At 35.7% G+C, this 14,264-nt stretch overlaps 2 protein-coding genes across 2 annotated transcripts; one reads left to right on the forward strand and one right to left on the reverse strand.

Moving 5' to 3' along the window:
• Positions 1 to 1,642: 1,642 nt before the first annotated feature.
• On the forward strand, positions 1,643 to 2,646 carry LOC308620830 (olfactory receptor 5J3-like; the record flags this gene model as incomplete). The annotated part of the gene is given in 2 exon segments (XM_081240722.1): positions 1,643 to 2,382; positions 2,386 to 2,646. Coding segments are annotated over 2 exon segments (936 nt in total). The 5' UTR covers positions 1,643 to 1,707.
• Positions 2,647 to 7,259: 4,613 nt separating this feature from the next.
• Positions 7,260 to 11,050, reverse strand: LOC308620831 (olfactory receptor 8H1-like; the record flags this gene model as incomplete). The annotated part of the gene is made up of 2 exons (XM_081240723.1): positions 7,260 to 7,274; positions 10,136 to 11,050. The coding sequence occupies 2 exons, from the start codon at positions 11,048 to 11,050 to the stop codon at positions 7,260 to 7,262; spliced, it is 930 nt and encodes a 309-aa protein (XP_081096849.1).
• Positions 11,051 to 14,264: the final 3,214 nt, after the last annotated feature.

Consider the following 14,264-nt stretch of genomic DNA (forward strand, 5'->3'; position numbering starts at 1 on the left):
CATGCTAGTCCTAACATACTCCAGTGATATGATGTTACCATTACACTAAGCAGCCTTGCAGAAGAAACATTTGCTGTTAAGATACACATAAATGTCCCTTCACCTCCAAAGTATTTTCTTTAATTGAACTTATGTCCAGGCTATAAAACTCTGATTCTTTATTTTACCATCTGGGTTTTATTAACAGGAAAAAAATTACTTGTTATGTCCAACAAATTATTTCTTCTTTTCCCTGGATACAGTTAGACTTCGATTCCTGCGCTTCCCAAATTTATTGATCTAAAATATAGACAGGATGTAGTTTATAATCTCAGTGTGTGAGCAATGCACCTCTGTGCTAATAGAATGAAGATTTTGATTTTGATTTAACAGTACCATGAATATTGCATCCCAGGCTTACCCAAATCCTGACCTCTGTAGACTTCAAGTTCCATGAAAGCACAGCTCAGATACCTTTCTTGAGATGTCTAACGCTTAATACAGTGCCTTGCATAAAAGGCATGTTTGTTATTTTAAGCCACCAATTCTTGGTAACTTGTTACAGTAGCAATAGGAAACTAATACTGTATATAGTAAAGTATCTACCATCTCTTTCTATTCACCCTCTCCTTCTTTACTTTACTTCATAGTACTCACCCTCTTCAGCTATGGAATACCAGTAGGTGTTTATTTTACATATTTCCAAATAACATGTAAGCACCTTGATAGCATGACATTTTTCTTGTTCACTGTTTCATCTCTAGCAAATATAACATTTCTTGGCACAAAGTAGTAAGTAATATATATGTATTAAATGTATGAAAGTAATACATAAATGGATTAATTTATTGATATTGAACCACAAATATTATTGAATTAGTATTATATCATGCCAAAAAACAAGTGGAACTGATTGGAACCATACATTTTTTAAAGCAACACGTATCTGACCGATACAGTTTTGGTCCTTCACACTCACACCTTGCCTCTTTACATTAAGTTTTTGGGTGTGTTGTTTTCATGCTGGTAAAACCCAAAGATGTCAAGGTAAGTACAAAGGTGTGGTAGGAAAGGATTATCCAGTTAACCTGCACTGTTATTTTTTGATTGGCTTTAATACTAAATAGTAGATCAAAAGATATCTCTACTTCTTCCTCCTGACTCAACTCTTCTGGAAGGCACAGCCATTGGTTGTCCAAGTGGGGAATGTGAGCATACGGTGAGACAAAAAAAGTTCTGATATTTGAGATTTGTAAAGGAAGGGAGTTGAATATTGTGAAAGACGGTGTCATGAGTTAACCGGATATGAAAAAATAAGAATAAATTAGCCACAGATAAGGAAATCATTTCTGAGATTGCCTTAGTTTGTAGCCTAGGTAAGCAGAGAACTTATATGTGTCAGAGACTGAGTCAGGGGTTTGGTATGAGGCATATTTGGCTTAGAATGTCAGTTCTACCTGTTAAGAGTTTCATGATCTAAGAGAGATTCCTTATTGCAATGTTGATGATGTGGAAACTGAGAAGGAAGGAATAAAATAATCTTTATTTGCAAAACTTTGAGTCACTATAAATGAATTGTCTGGTACACACATGGTCCACTGCTTAAGTCCACTGCTCCCTGCTATTATGGACATGAGATCATGGAGAAATCATATATGTATATATTTGTTTTTCATCTGAGTGATACCACCATATTCTGCAGCTAAAGAGCTATACAAACCTGAATGCATGGCAGGTTGGAATCATTCAGGTGTGAAGGAATTCCTTCTGGTAGGTTTAACTGAAAATTCTAATTTGCAGATCCCTCTCTTCTTGCTGTTTACCCTTATTTATTTTATCACTCTGGTAGGTAACTGTGGGATGATCATATTGATCTGGCTAAATGCCCAGCTTCATACTCCAATGTACTTCTTCCTTAGCAACCTCTCTTTTTGTGATATCTGCTATTCTACTGTCTTGGAACATAAAATCCTGGTTGACTTCTTTTCAAAACGCAAGTCCAGCACATTTTCTGGCTGTGTTCTACAAAGTTTCTTTTTTGCAGTGTATGTAACCACAGAAGGCATCCTCCTGTCTATGATGGCTTATGAACGCTGTGTAGCAATAGTCAACCCCTTGCTGTATACAGCCATTATGACCCAAAGGAATTGTATTCAGATGGTTCTTGTATGTTTCTTGGTGGGGCTCATTAGCTCCCTGACACACACGATAGGTTTGCTCAAACTAGACTTCTGTGGTCCTAACATTGTGAATCATTATTTCTATGATATTCCCCCTCTTCTGAGGCTCTCTTGTTCAGATGCACATAACAATGAAATGCTGCTTTTGATATTCTCTGGGGTCCTTGCAATGTTCACTTTTATTATCATCATGGTCTCTTACATTTGCATCATCATTGACATCTAGAGAATCCGCTCAGCTGAGGGGAGGCTCAAAGCCTTCTCCACTTGTGCCTCCCAGCTGACTACTGTGACTTTACTCTATGGGTCTGTGACCTTTAGTTACATCCAGCCAAGCTCTCAGTATTCCTTGGAACAGGAGAAAGTCTCTAATGTGTTTTATATTTTGCTGATCCCCATGCTAAACCCACTGATTTATAGTCTGAGGAATAAGGATGTGAAAGACGCAGCAAAATGGTCAGTATGGCAGAAGAGAACCTCCACTTGACCCAATCTTGTCTATGGCTTTGCAAACCTAACATTAATCTAAAAATAGATAGACTTTCTTTAAAATTGTATCACAGATACAATCACAAACACAACCGTAATCAAGACTCTCTCATGCAATTTGAGACACAAGTGTTGAGTACAAGAAGACTATAAATCACTCTATTTCACCATTCGTTTTTTTTGGTGACTTAATAGCTTCATTCTTGAAAAACTGATATTTTTTTTCTAACAAATTCTCATGATAAACTCCGAAAGAGCTCACCATGGATTTCAAAGAATCTGACATTTAATCAAATCAAAAGAATACTCCAACAGTAGGCATTTATCAAATACATTGCTATGCCAGAGAAAAACTGAAATGTTTCCTTGGCATGGCTTTCTTAGATCATACCATTATTTTTTGTTCTAAAAATGCCATCACTCAAGTAAAAATATATTCTTCAATTTTGCATCTAAATTGCATATCTTAATAGTATCTTAGAAAAATGGCTTAGAAAAATGTCTATTATAAACTCTCATTAGTTATAATTTGTTCATTCAACACATTTTTATTGAGTTATGTTTATTGTACTCTGTGTGATCCAAACCTAAAGAGATTTAAGGTATGGAGCTATAGCTGTTAGAAGATTGACAATGGAGGAATATGATAAATGGGAAGGAGTATTAAAATATAAGAAAATATACGAATTTAGTTCTAGCATAGATTTCTAAAGCAAAAGCAGTAGAAAGTATGCCTGGCAAGTTATTTAAGGCCATATGTATGTAGGCCCATTAATGCTAGTATAACATGTTTTAGACTCTCTCAACCATTAATAAATAAAACTATCAATGAAATGCAAATAGTATGCTTTAAGAAATTTCCCAGGATATTACTGTTATCAACATTTTGGAAAGTCAAAGAACAAATTAGGGAAAAGTTATCCTGATATGGGTAAGAAGTGTTGCAGGTGAGCAATACAGAGAAGGGGACAAATTCAAGAGACATTTCATGAAAATCATCCACAAGACTAGAGAAATGATTAGGGTTTCTTTTTCTTTTCTTTTCTTTTTTTTTTTTTTTTTTTTAGAGAAAAGGCTTTACATGACTGGGAGGTTTTGAACCTGTGTCACTAGTTAGATAAATTGGTTAAGAGAAAAAATATATAGATGTAAGATCTGCACATCATTAGAATTTCTAAAGGAAGTCTTTCTGTGAAGAGAGTGTAGCCAAGAACAATGCCAAAGAGGTGAGAGTTTTCCTAGAATGTTCAAGAAATAACAAAAGATCAGAACTGGAACAAAGAGGGAAAGAAGAGGTGAAGCAAGAGATGTCGCCAGAGAGGTAAAGAGGCCCAGATTATGTCTGGTATATGTACAGGCTTTGAATCTGAGTGAAGAAAAAGGCACAGTGGGGAGTCAGAAAAGTGACATGATCAAACTTACAACTAAACAAGCTCATTCTGGCTGAAGTATAGAGAATAAATAGACCATACCATGGCAGAAGTGGAAGACAGAAGTCCAGGAATGAAGATGCACATCAATTTAGCAAAGAGTTGATGGCGTGTTAGACCAGCGTTGACATGGTGAAAATTGTGAGAAAAACTAATACAAGGTATTGTGCAGATGTTAGACCTGGCAAGATGGTGAGGGAAAGAGAGGAGTCAAAGATGACTCCAAGACTGTTTTAACAGGCAAATAAACAAAATACAGTAATACATCCAAAAACCTACAATGTATATATTTTTTCAAGCACATACAATATTTTCCAATTTGAACATACTGTGGGGTCAGGAAAAAGTCTGAATACACATCAAAGGATAGTGTATACTAGTTCCATAACAGTGAACAAGATACTTAAATTTGCTAAACACAATTTGTTTACTTGTAAAGAGAGAATAAACATACCACTTCTAAGTTTTATAGATAGATAGGTAGATGAATTAGATAGATGATAGATAGATAGATAGCTATACAAATATAAATATAGATACAGATATGCATCTGTTAAGAGCTGAAGCTCTACAAGAGAGAAACAATATGAAAAGTTGTATAGTTCAGTCAAGTTCAAGGATCTTGGACTTTAAATAATGAGTCAAAATATTGCAAAAAACAATTATGTGATACAGTACACTGAACAGAACTTGTAGAGTATTATGGGGAGATGACTATGTTACCTAATGTTAGATCTCAAAATTTGAGAAAGCATGAATAGGTACTGGATATTATAAAGTAATATTATATAATTATAATGCATAAACAAATACATGTATAAATTTATTTTTAATTTATAAAAATTTACTTTTTTTAAAGAAAGGGTTTATGTGAGTGGGAGATTTTGTATGTGTCACTAGTAAGATAAATTAGTTAAGAGGAAAGAAATAGATATAAGATCTGCATGCCATTAGAATTTTATGTCTATATATAGATGAGATGAGAGAGAAGTTGAGAGAGGGATAAAACAAATGTAGCAATTGCAATTGGTATTTGTAGCAAAGTGATACATGAACGATTGTTTATTCTTGCAAATTTGTATTTTTCCTGAATCTCTTCTGTAAGCTTGACATGTTTCAAAAAAAAAGTTGAGGGAAACATAGGGAAAAGTGCTTATGAGAGACCACTTTTACTTCTGGATGGATGGTTGTAGTTAAAACAGCATTTACGCAAAAATAACAAGAAAAGCAAGATAAGATACATATGTTATCTGTTGATAAAAGTGAAGAGCTGTTAAGGAAAAGAGAACTGAAGTGGTTTAGAATTTAGGGAGGTGTAAACTTTGAGAAGTGAGCTGATTTTTGCCTTACTGATGCACAGCACATTGGAAAATGCAGTCTTGTGGTGCATGGCGGGTTCTGCAAGTGTTCAGAGGGACCAGTGGAGTTTCAGCAGATGCTTTGCAGGTTTCACTACATGTGGTTGTATTTCCTCTCACAGCATTAGACTATTCTGGACCTGAGCAGGCTCAGAGGCCAAATAAGTAAATAAACAGATAGAGGGACAGACAGACAATAGATGATAGATAGATAGATAGGTAGGTAGATAGATAGATAGGTAGATAAATGATTCGTATAAAGACTGACTTAAGTGGAGAACTTCTGAAAAGCAGAGAGGAACTTTTGGCAGTGTCTCAAATAATACAAATATTAAAGATTGCAATCCATCAAAGGGAGGGCTACAGATTCAGATTCTGAACCTGTGTCCTATGACTACTCTGGGGAAAGAGAAAACAGTGGAGATTTACACAGTCTTGCGGTCTGACAAGATGAACTGGGTTATCTGGGAGCTTAACCACACAGCTGTTTTTCCCCACAGGAAATGGGATGGGAAGGGGGTTAGAAGGGTCTCAGAAGCTGGTTCTGGGCCACAGAGGCAGACTGACATCTTTTGCACTCTTGTGGTGCTCAGAAGACACCACGTCCTGCTAGAGGGAAGAGCTGGCAGCAAAGGTAGTGCAGGTCTCCTCCTCAAAATGTTTGCCAGATTTTGATCCTGCTTTTAGTCAGGCACAGGAGGGCTAGAATTTTCTTTCTGAAGCACAAGGAGATTCAGACTCTGGAGACTCAGACTGAGCTGGAAAGACAAAGTGAAGTCTTTCTCAGTCTCTAGGTGCTTGGTTGTTAACATCCCACCGGAGACAAGAGGCATGCATCAAACACAAGGCCAGTAGCCCCCTCAAGATATTTGCTGGAATTTGAAGATGTGCAGGGCAAGAGGCTAATTTCATTATGAAGAGGCCTTCATAATGTTAAAACTGGATTTTCTGCAGTGTTTGAGGGCTGGAGAGAGAGAGAGAGAAAGAGAGGGGCCCGTTTCCTAATCAATATCTTGGGAACTCTATATCCCAGAATAGGGACAAACTGGAAGAAAAGTGAGTTCTGACTCCAAACCAGTCCAGTCCCAGCCCAATTAATAATTAACAAAGTGAAGCCCTCCTGTGTAGAAAGTAATGTTGTCTCCAGTTTCTATGAACATTTTATTCATAGGCAATAAGCCAGAAAGTAAGAAAAAGAGTGAAAAAAAGCACAGAATAAAAGCAGGACCATAGGACATCTAAATGTTGGAGATAGAAGAGGACTTCAAAAAATACTATGATTAACATTAGAGAAAATAGAGAAAAACTTAGAAAAAAATGTTTATGATGAAATATTTCAAGAGAGAAATAAATTTAAATGGAAACATTCTATTCTCAGCATCTATGAAGTGGCTATTTTAGATACCTCTTATAAGGGGAAACATGCAGTATTTGTCCTTTGGAGACTGTCTTATTTCACTAGGTATAGTGGCTTTCAGTTTAATCCATGTTATTATCCATGTTATGCAAATGGCAGGTTTTCTCTCTTTTCTAATGCTGAATAATACACCACTTTATGAATATAATTACATTTTCTTCATACACTCTTTAATGATGATGGGCATTGTATTGTTTTCATATTTGGCTTTTGTGAATAATGCTGAAATGGACATGGGATAGCAGGTATCTCTCTGGGGGCAGGGGGAAATGGGGAACTGTTGTTCAATGGGCATAAAGTTTCTCTTATGGGAGATGAATAAATTCTAGACATCTGTAGTATAACATACAGCTTATAGTTAGCAATACTCTTTTGTGTACTTGAAATTTTGTTAAGAGGTTAGATCTTACATTAAGTGTTCCTACAACAACAAGAAAAAAGTCAAACAAAACAAAGCGACAGGAGGAAACTTTTAGAGATGTTGGATATGTCTATTACCTAGATTGTGGTGATGGTTTCATGGATGTAGGCATATGTCCAGATTCATCAAAATCTATGTATTCAATATGTGCATTGCTTTATATAGCAATTATACATCATTACAATTGTTTAAAAGAGAAACAAATGGCATTGTAAAATGAAAAAAAATCCCACAAAAGCTGAAAATAAAAGCTCAAAGGAAGGATTTAACATGTGTTAGAGAAAGCATAAGATATTGGGTTGGCCAAAAATTGCCTTCGGTTTTTAAGTAAAAATAAAAGACACATTTTTTATTCTCACCAAGAATTTAACTGAACAGCATATTCACACTTTTGTTCCACTACCTTCTGCCATTTTTCAGGCAACTTCATAATTCCATCTTCCCAAAACTTTTTATCTTTTTGATTAAAGAACTGTTCCAGTTGCCTTTTACAGTATTCCAGGGAATTGAAATATCTTCCATTAAGAGAGCTTTGTAAAGATCGAAATAAATGGAAATCTGAAGGTACAATGTCTGGTGAATATGGTGGATGAATCAGAACTTCCCAGCAAACTGCAACAGTTTTTGCCTTGTCATCAAAGAAACACATGGTCTTGCATTATCCTGATGGAAAATTTTGCGTTTTCTGTTGACTAATTCTGGACACTTTTCTTCGAGTGCTGCTTTCAGTTGGTCTAGTTGGGAGCAGTACTTGCTGGAATTAATCATTTGGTTTTCTGGAAGGACCTCATAATAGAGGACTCCCTTCCAATCTCACCATATACACAACATCACCTTCTATGGATGAAGACCGGCCTTTGGTGTGGTTGGTGGTGAACTTAAATAGGAAGGAAAAATGATCCTAAATTTGTATTTACCTAATAACTTGCTTCAAAATACTTACAAGAAAGGTAGTGAGAGTGAGATAAGAAAGTGAGATAGGAAAAGAAAGTGAGATAAGATTAAAAAGAAAGGATATTTTAGCTCTCTACCTGACTAAAGTGTATGGGTTGCCACAAAATCTGAATTCATTGTAACTTTGTAGCTTTACAACTTGTCTCTGCTACAAATTTTAAAACATGTGAGTCAAGCATTTAATTCAAGAATTTATTTTCAATGATCAAAACAAACCTACAGAAATCAGGAGAAAGGCAATGATTTTTTTAAATACACAGAACTTCAACAAAAAAGCAATATACTGAAGCTTGTTGACACATCAAAGAATGGTAGGATTTTTAATGTTTTCAGATAGCCACCAAAGTGATATCACTTCATGCAGATCTTTAACTTGATGAATTTACAAACCTTTCATGTCCAAGGCATTACAGTATGAGAGTCTCGATTTTTCCCATGTACCAAAAACACATTCATCTTAGATTCCAATGACAAGGGAATAATCAAAGGTTAAACTTGCAAGTGTATACTGAAAGCTGCAAAAAAGTACGTAGGAAATGACAGAAATATTGCTTATGTATATAACATATGCTTATACATACATAACTATCAATCTAGATGAACACACACAAAGCTGTTAACTGTTAGGGTGTTTCTATTTCCTTAAATTTTCAGTAGTTTTCAAAATTTATCCAATATTAACATATGCCATTCTAAATCCAAAATTGTGAAGTGCTGAGTTTTTCCTTAGCTGTTTGTGTGTTTGTCCTTTAAATCAGCCAAAAGTAATTTATAAAACACAAGTGAATATTCTTTAAGAAAAGACATTGTGCAATAATACTCAGGAATGTGAGTGTTCTAATGATAATGGCCAGCATTTATTAGTACTTCCTTAAATGGTTTACATCTATTATCTGGTTTAATCTTTACAGTAACTCCATGGACCTGTACTTATTATTTTGTGCAGTTGAGGAAACTGGAGGCTTAAAGTTTCAGTGATTTTAACAGGTTATACAGCTGGAAGGGTAGCAGATCTGGAGTCTACATCCTGGAATGTTTGTTTCCAAAGTAAGTACTTATGATCATTCTGCTATATTGCTTCTCCACAAAATGAATGCGATGATTTCTAAAAGTGTTATCATTGTTCCCAAAAGGGAACTCTTTTCCATCATAAAATTCTCTGAAGTGGATTATGCATGGGAATGTGTATGATATAGTTTAAAAGGTGACAACTATATTTTTCATTTTGCAAATCAGTTGCCTTTAAAACCACATATATTTAGACCATAGATTGAACATGTTTCATGGTTTCCAAATACAATGTGGACTTCTAAAAGCATATTCTTAGAAATGCCCAAGATCATATTTGGTCAAGCAAAGAATGGTTCAACAGAAGAAAGAAAGAAAGAAAAGAAAGAAAGAAAGAAAGAAAGAAAGAAAGAAAGAAAGAAAGAAAGAAAGAAAGAAAGAAGGAAGGAAGGAAGGAAGGAAGGAAAGAAAGAAAGAAAGAAAGGAAGGAAGGAAGGTAGGAAGAAAGAAAGGAATGAAGAAAGAAAGAAAGGAAGAAAAAGGATTCAACTGTTTCTGGAAAGAGACCAAAGAAATACACTATAGGGAAGAAAAAAAAGAAAAAAGATGAACTTAAACTTTAGTATCACTGTTATTTTAATTGCCTGGAGCCCTTTCTCTTTGGCATAATTCTAATGAGAGCATTTTTTTTGTTTTGTTTTGTTTTGTTTTTTTTTTTTTGTTACGTGGGCCTCTCACTGTTGTGGCCTCTCCCCTTGCGGAGCACAGGCTCCGGACGCACAGGCTCAGCAGCCATGGCTCACGGGCCTAGCCGCTCTGCGGCATGTGGGATCTTCCCGGACCGGGGCACGAACCCGTGTCCCCTGCATCGGCAGGCGGACTCTCAACCACTGCGCCACCAGGGAAGCCCCGAGAGCATTTTTTACTTCTTTGTTTCTAAGACTATAAACGAGTGGATTCAGCATGGGGATGACAATAGTATAAAAAACAGAAGCCACTTGATCTTTTCCCAAGGAGTAGGACTTACTTGGTTTTAAATAAGTAAAAATCAGAGTGCTATAGAAGATGGTAACTCCCAGCAGATGGGAGGCACAAGTAGAGAAGGCTTTTTGCTTCCCTGAAGTGGAAGTAATTTTCAGGATAGTAGACAGGATGGACACATATGACACAGATATTGTGAGAAGAGATACCATTAGGGTGGAGCCAGCGAAAATGGATATTGTGATTTCAGTGTCATGTGTGTCAGTGCAGGACAGGGCTAAAACTGGGGGTGCATCACAGAAAAAGTGATAGATTATATTTGAGTTGCAGAAGTGCAATCTGTTCATGCAAAGCACATTGACAAAGGCGTCCATAAAGCCAATCAAATAGGAACCAAAGACTAGGGAGCAGCAGCGTCTTGTGGACATAACAACTGGGTAATGAAGAGGATTGCAGATAGCTACATAGCGATCATAAGCCATTGAAGAGAGAAGAAAACATTCAGTGGCACCAAAGAAGACAAAGAAATACATCTGGGTGAAGCAGTTCAGGTATGAAATACACTTGGTGGAAGTCAGTAAGTTTTGTAAGGTTTTAGGGGTGATGACAGTTGAGTAACTGAGGTCAAGAAATGACAGGTGACTGAGGAAAAAATACATGGGGATGTGAAGCTGCAGATCCAGGTGGATTATCAACATCATCCCTGCATTCAGCAATACAGTAATCAGGTATATCAGGAGAAATAGCGTAAAGAGGACCAACTGGATCTCTTCAGAATCCGTCAATCCCATGAGGATGAAGTCAGACACATGTGTGCTATTCCTCCTACTCATAGTTTTCAAATGCTCTAAACTGTTGAGAAATCAAATTTAACACCGAGCAGGAATTACTTCAAAAAGATTTTTTGTTTCTGTGAATGACATGATATATTTATATTAGCTTAATGTTTCCAGGAAGTGCGGATAATGAGGGCTGTACAGTGTATGAAGAGAAAAATCTTAATTTGATTGCCAAATATAGAAATAGGTATAAATTGACATTTGGATATAATATAATAAAAGCTAATATATTAAATAATTAGAATAAGCCTAACACTGTTCTAAATGCTTCCTGTTATTAATGCATTTAATCCCCATGAGATTATTAGACCATATGTAGTACTGTTAGCCACAATTTTTTTTAGATGAGAAAAAGGGCACAGAAAATTTAGGTAACTTATTCAGAGCTATTAAATATTGGCTCTGTAATTCTACCAATTTAGATTGACTCCATAGAGCATGTTCATAATACTATGTTCCCATTTGTAATTAACTGCAGCAAACCTGAGGAAAAAAATGATATACAAAAACAATGATAGAAGAAGAGTTTTAATGCACCATGTACTGTTCTTTTAAATCAATATTTAATACTAATGAAAAATAAATTTCAACCTTAGTGGACTTTAGTAGGGTGTATTAAAATTATAGACCATATATTAGTATTAATTTCCAAAGTTATGATGTTTTCCAAACTTGGCCATTCAAAATTAAATTTCTTCTAAAATTATATTGCTAAAACATGCACATTGATTGCAGGCCCTGATTACATCAACTCTATATTTCAGGTTTCACAAATCCTGGCATTAATTAGGGCACGGTCTAAATGATATCTATATGCATATTCTTCTGATAATGTCTCGGTTTTATTTGATCTCAACTAAAACCTTTTAATTTTGAGAATAACACTTACCGGGAGCCAATGTTGGTGAAAAAAACTCTTTCTTCCAATATTATTTGTTTATAAGTATGTCAACCTCAAATTTTGCTCACAAATAAAATATGAAGACGATTTATGTAACATAATATTCTGTAGTATAATATAATTTTCTTTGAAATAAGTTCTTTTTAAATTTTAGAGCACTCATTTTATTTTATTCTGAGGGAAAAATAAATCAACATCGAAATTTTCTTCAGCTCCTGATTAACTGTAAAATTTGCCAGGAAGTTATGTCTAAAAAGAGTTTCAGGGATCTTCTGGGTACATATGTAAGCAGAGCAGAGTATGCCTTGTCTTTCACCCTGATAATTTGAGTACCTCATATACTGGGGATTGATAATAATGCAACATTTGGTCATCCCTGTGGACCAGTTTCCAAGGAGGATTGCTTGGCATGTCTCCAAGGAAAAAAGTTCAGGGACTAAATGCAGTTATGCTAGGTTTTGAGAAGCTAGTTGTCTTTTCCCTTAGAAGCCACACAATGAAGAGCCTAATTGTTTAGTCTTCCTTTGTGATGCTCTAAATTGATACCTGGGGTGGTAGAGAAACTATTTCTAGAGAAATACTTAATTAGTCTATGACTGAAACCATCAGGGATGGAATGGCACATTTTTCACAGTGAAACTTTTATATTTAAATGTATGACACTATTATAGGGTAAATATGTTCATTAGAAAGAAAATTAAAATATAACAAAATTCAAAGAATGATACAAAAATAATTCAAAACTGTTGTAACTTTTTTTTTTGTGTGTGTGTGTGGTACGCGGGCCTCTCACTGTTGTGGCCTCTCCCGTTGCAGAGCACAGGCTCCGGACGCGCAGGCTCAGCGGCCATGGCTCACGGGCCCAGCCGCTCCGCGGCATGTGGGATCTTCAGAGACCGGGGCACGAACCCGTGTCCCCTGCATCGGCAGGTGGACTCTGAACCACTGCGCCACCAGGGAAGCCCACTGTTGTATAACATTTAAATGAATTTCTCCAAATTTTTTTGTTCATGGAATGTTTATTTGTATGCCTCTAGATTTGCATAATTATTATCACACAGTATATTCAGTATCCATTCTCATTTTGTAACTATAATTTCATAATGTAATATGACCAATGTTATACTATCCTTTTATAAAACCCATAATTTCATGTATTGCCCATTGACTGATACCCCATAACCAACTTCCCTCTAGGAGTGTTCATCAGATCTTAAGTATTTTATCGAGGCTTGTTTATCCAAGATGAGGGACCAAAGGAAGTCTCTAAAAAGGGATTAACTTCGAATCAGATTAAAATATTCTTGTGAATTTTTCATTAATTCATGATAATTAAACCAATTTTCATGTAGATTTATAAGTGACTCTTACAGGAAAACCTACTCATACTCCAGAATTTCAGGAGGTAATTTGTTGGTGTGGATAATGGAGTTACTTTTGTATGTATTGTATGAACTTTGGAAGGGCAACTCGACCATCAAAACGAAGTGCTGCTAAAACAGATGTGAAATAAGTCATGTTTTATGGCAAGACGAGAAAAATTTAATCAAAAAAGTTTTTCTCTGGGCTTTGACCTCCTCTCTCCCCTTTACTCTGCCTTATGTATCTGCATTATGCATTGACAAAACCTCCCCCATCATCAGAAGTACCTACTCAACCATAAAGAGCAACGTTATCCCAGCATCAGCAAGACAACTCCTTAAAATATAACAGTCCTTCTTGATTTTATATGGGGCCATGATGACCCAGGACACATTACTTGCTTTGATCTGAATTGTGTACACTGCCAATAATATGTCATTTAATGTTCAGCCCTCTGTTTCCAAAATTTAAATAACTGTCCTTTGACCTCTAATGGGCAGAACATTTCTTGGAGCTTTATGAGGGGTTGTTCCCAGGTTATAATCCTCAACCTGGATTGAATAAAATTTTCCATTTCCTTCTTAGAGCAACCAGTTAATTTTTCATTGACACAGGCTTATTTGCAGATTAAAAAGCCAGCACAAACCTAGTTGACAATAGGTAACCTTGGGAGTTAAGTCAAATGAGAGACTAATGGTAATTTTCAATGTACATGGCCCTCAAAAACCATGGTGACTGCAAAATTACCAGGAACAAGTTTTTCATGCTTAATATTTTCTAACATTGAAACTCATTTTGTTCATGTTTTGTGTTATTTATGATTTCAGGCTATTCTTATACCATTTACTGTGTCATAGCACAATCCAAAACCTGATCAGAGAGTTTTTAAATCTCTCTTGATTTAATGATGATATAGTTTCATTCCCTAATTCATTACAGTTATAA

Source organism: Mesoplodon bidens, assembly GCF_964165515.1.
Source record: "Mesoplodon bidens genome assembly, chromosome: 7".
NCBI classification, from domain to species: domain Eukaryota; kingdom Metazoa; phylum Chordata; class Mammalia; order Artiodactyla; family Ziphiidae; genus Mesoplodon; species Mesoplodon bidens.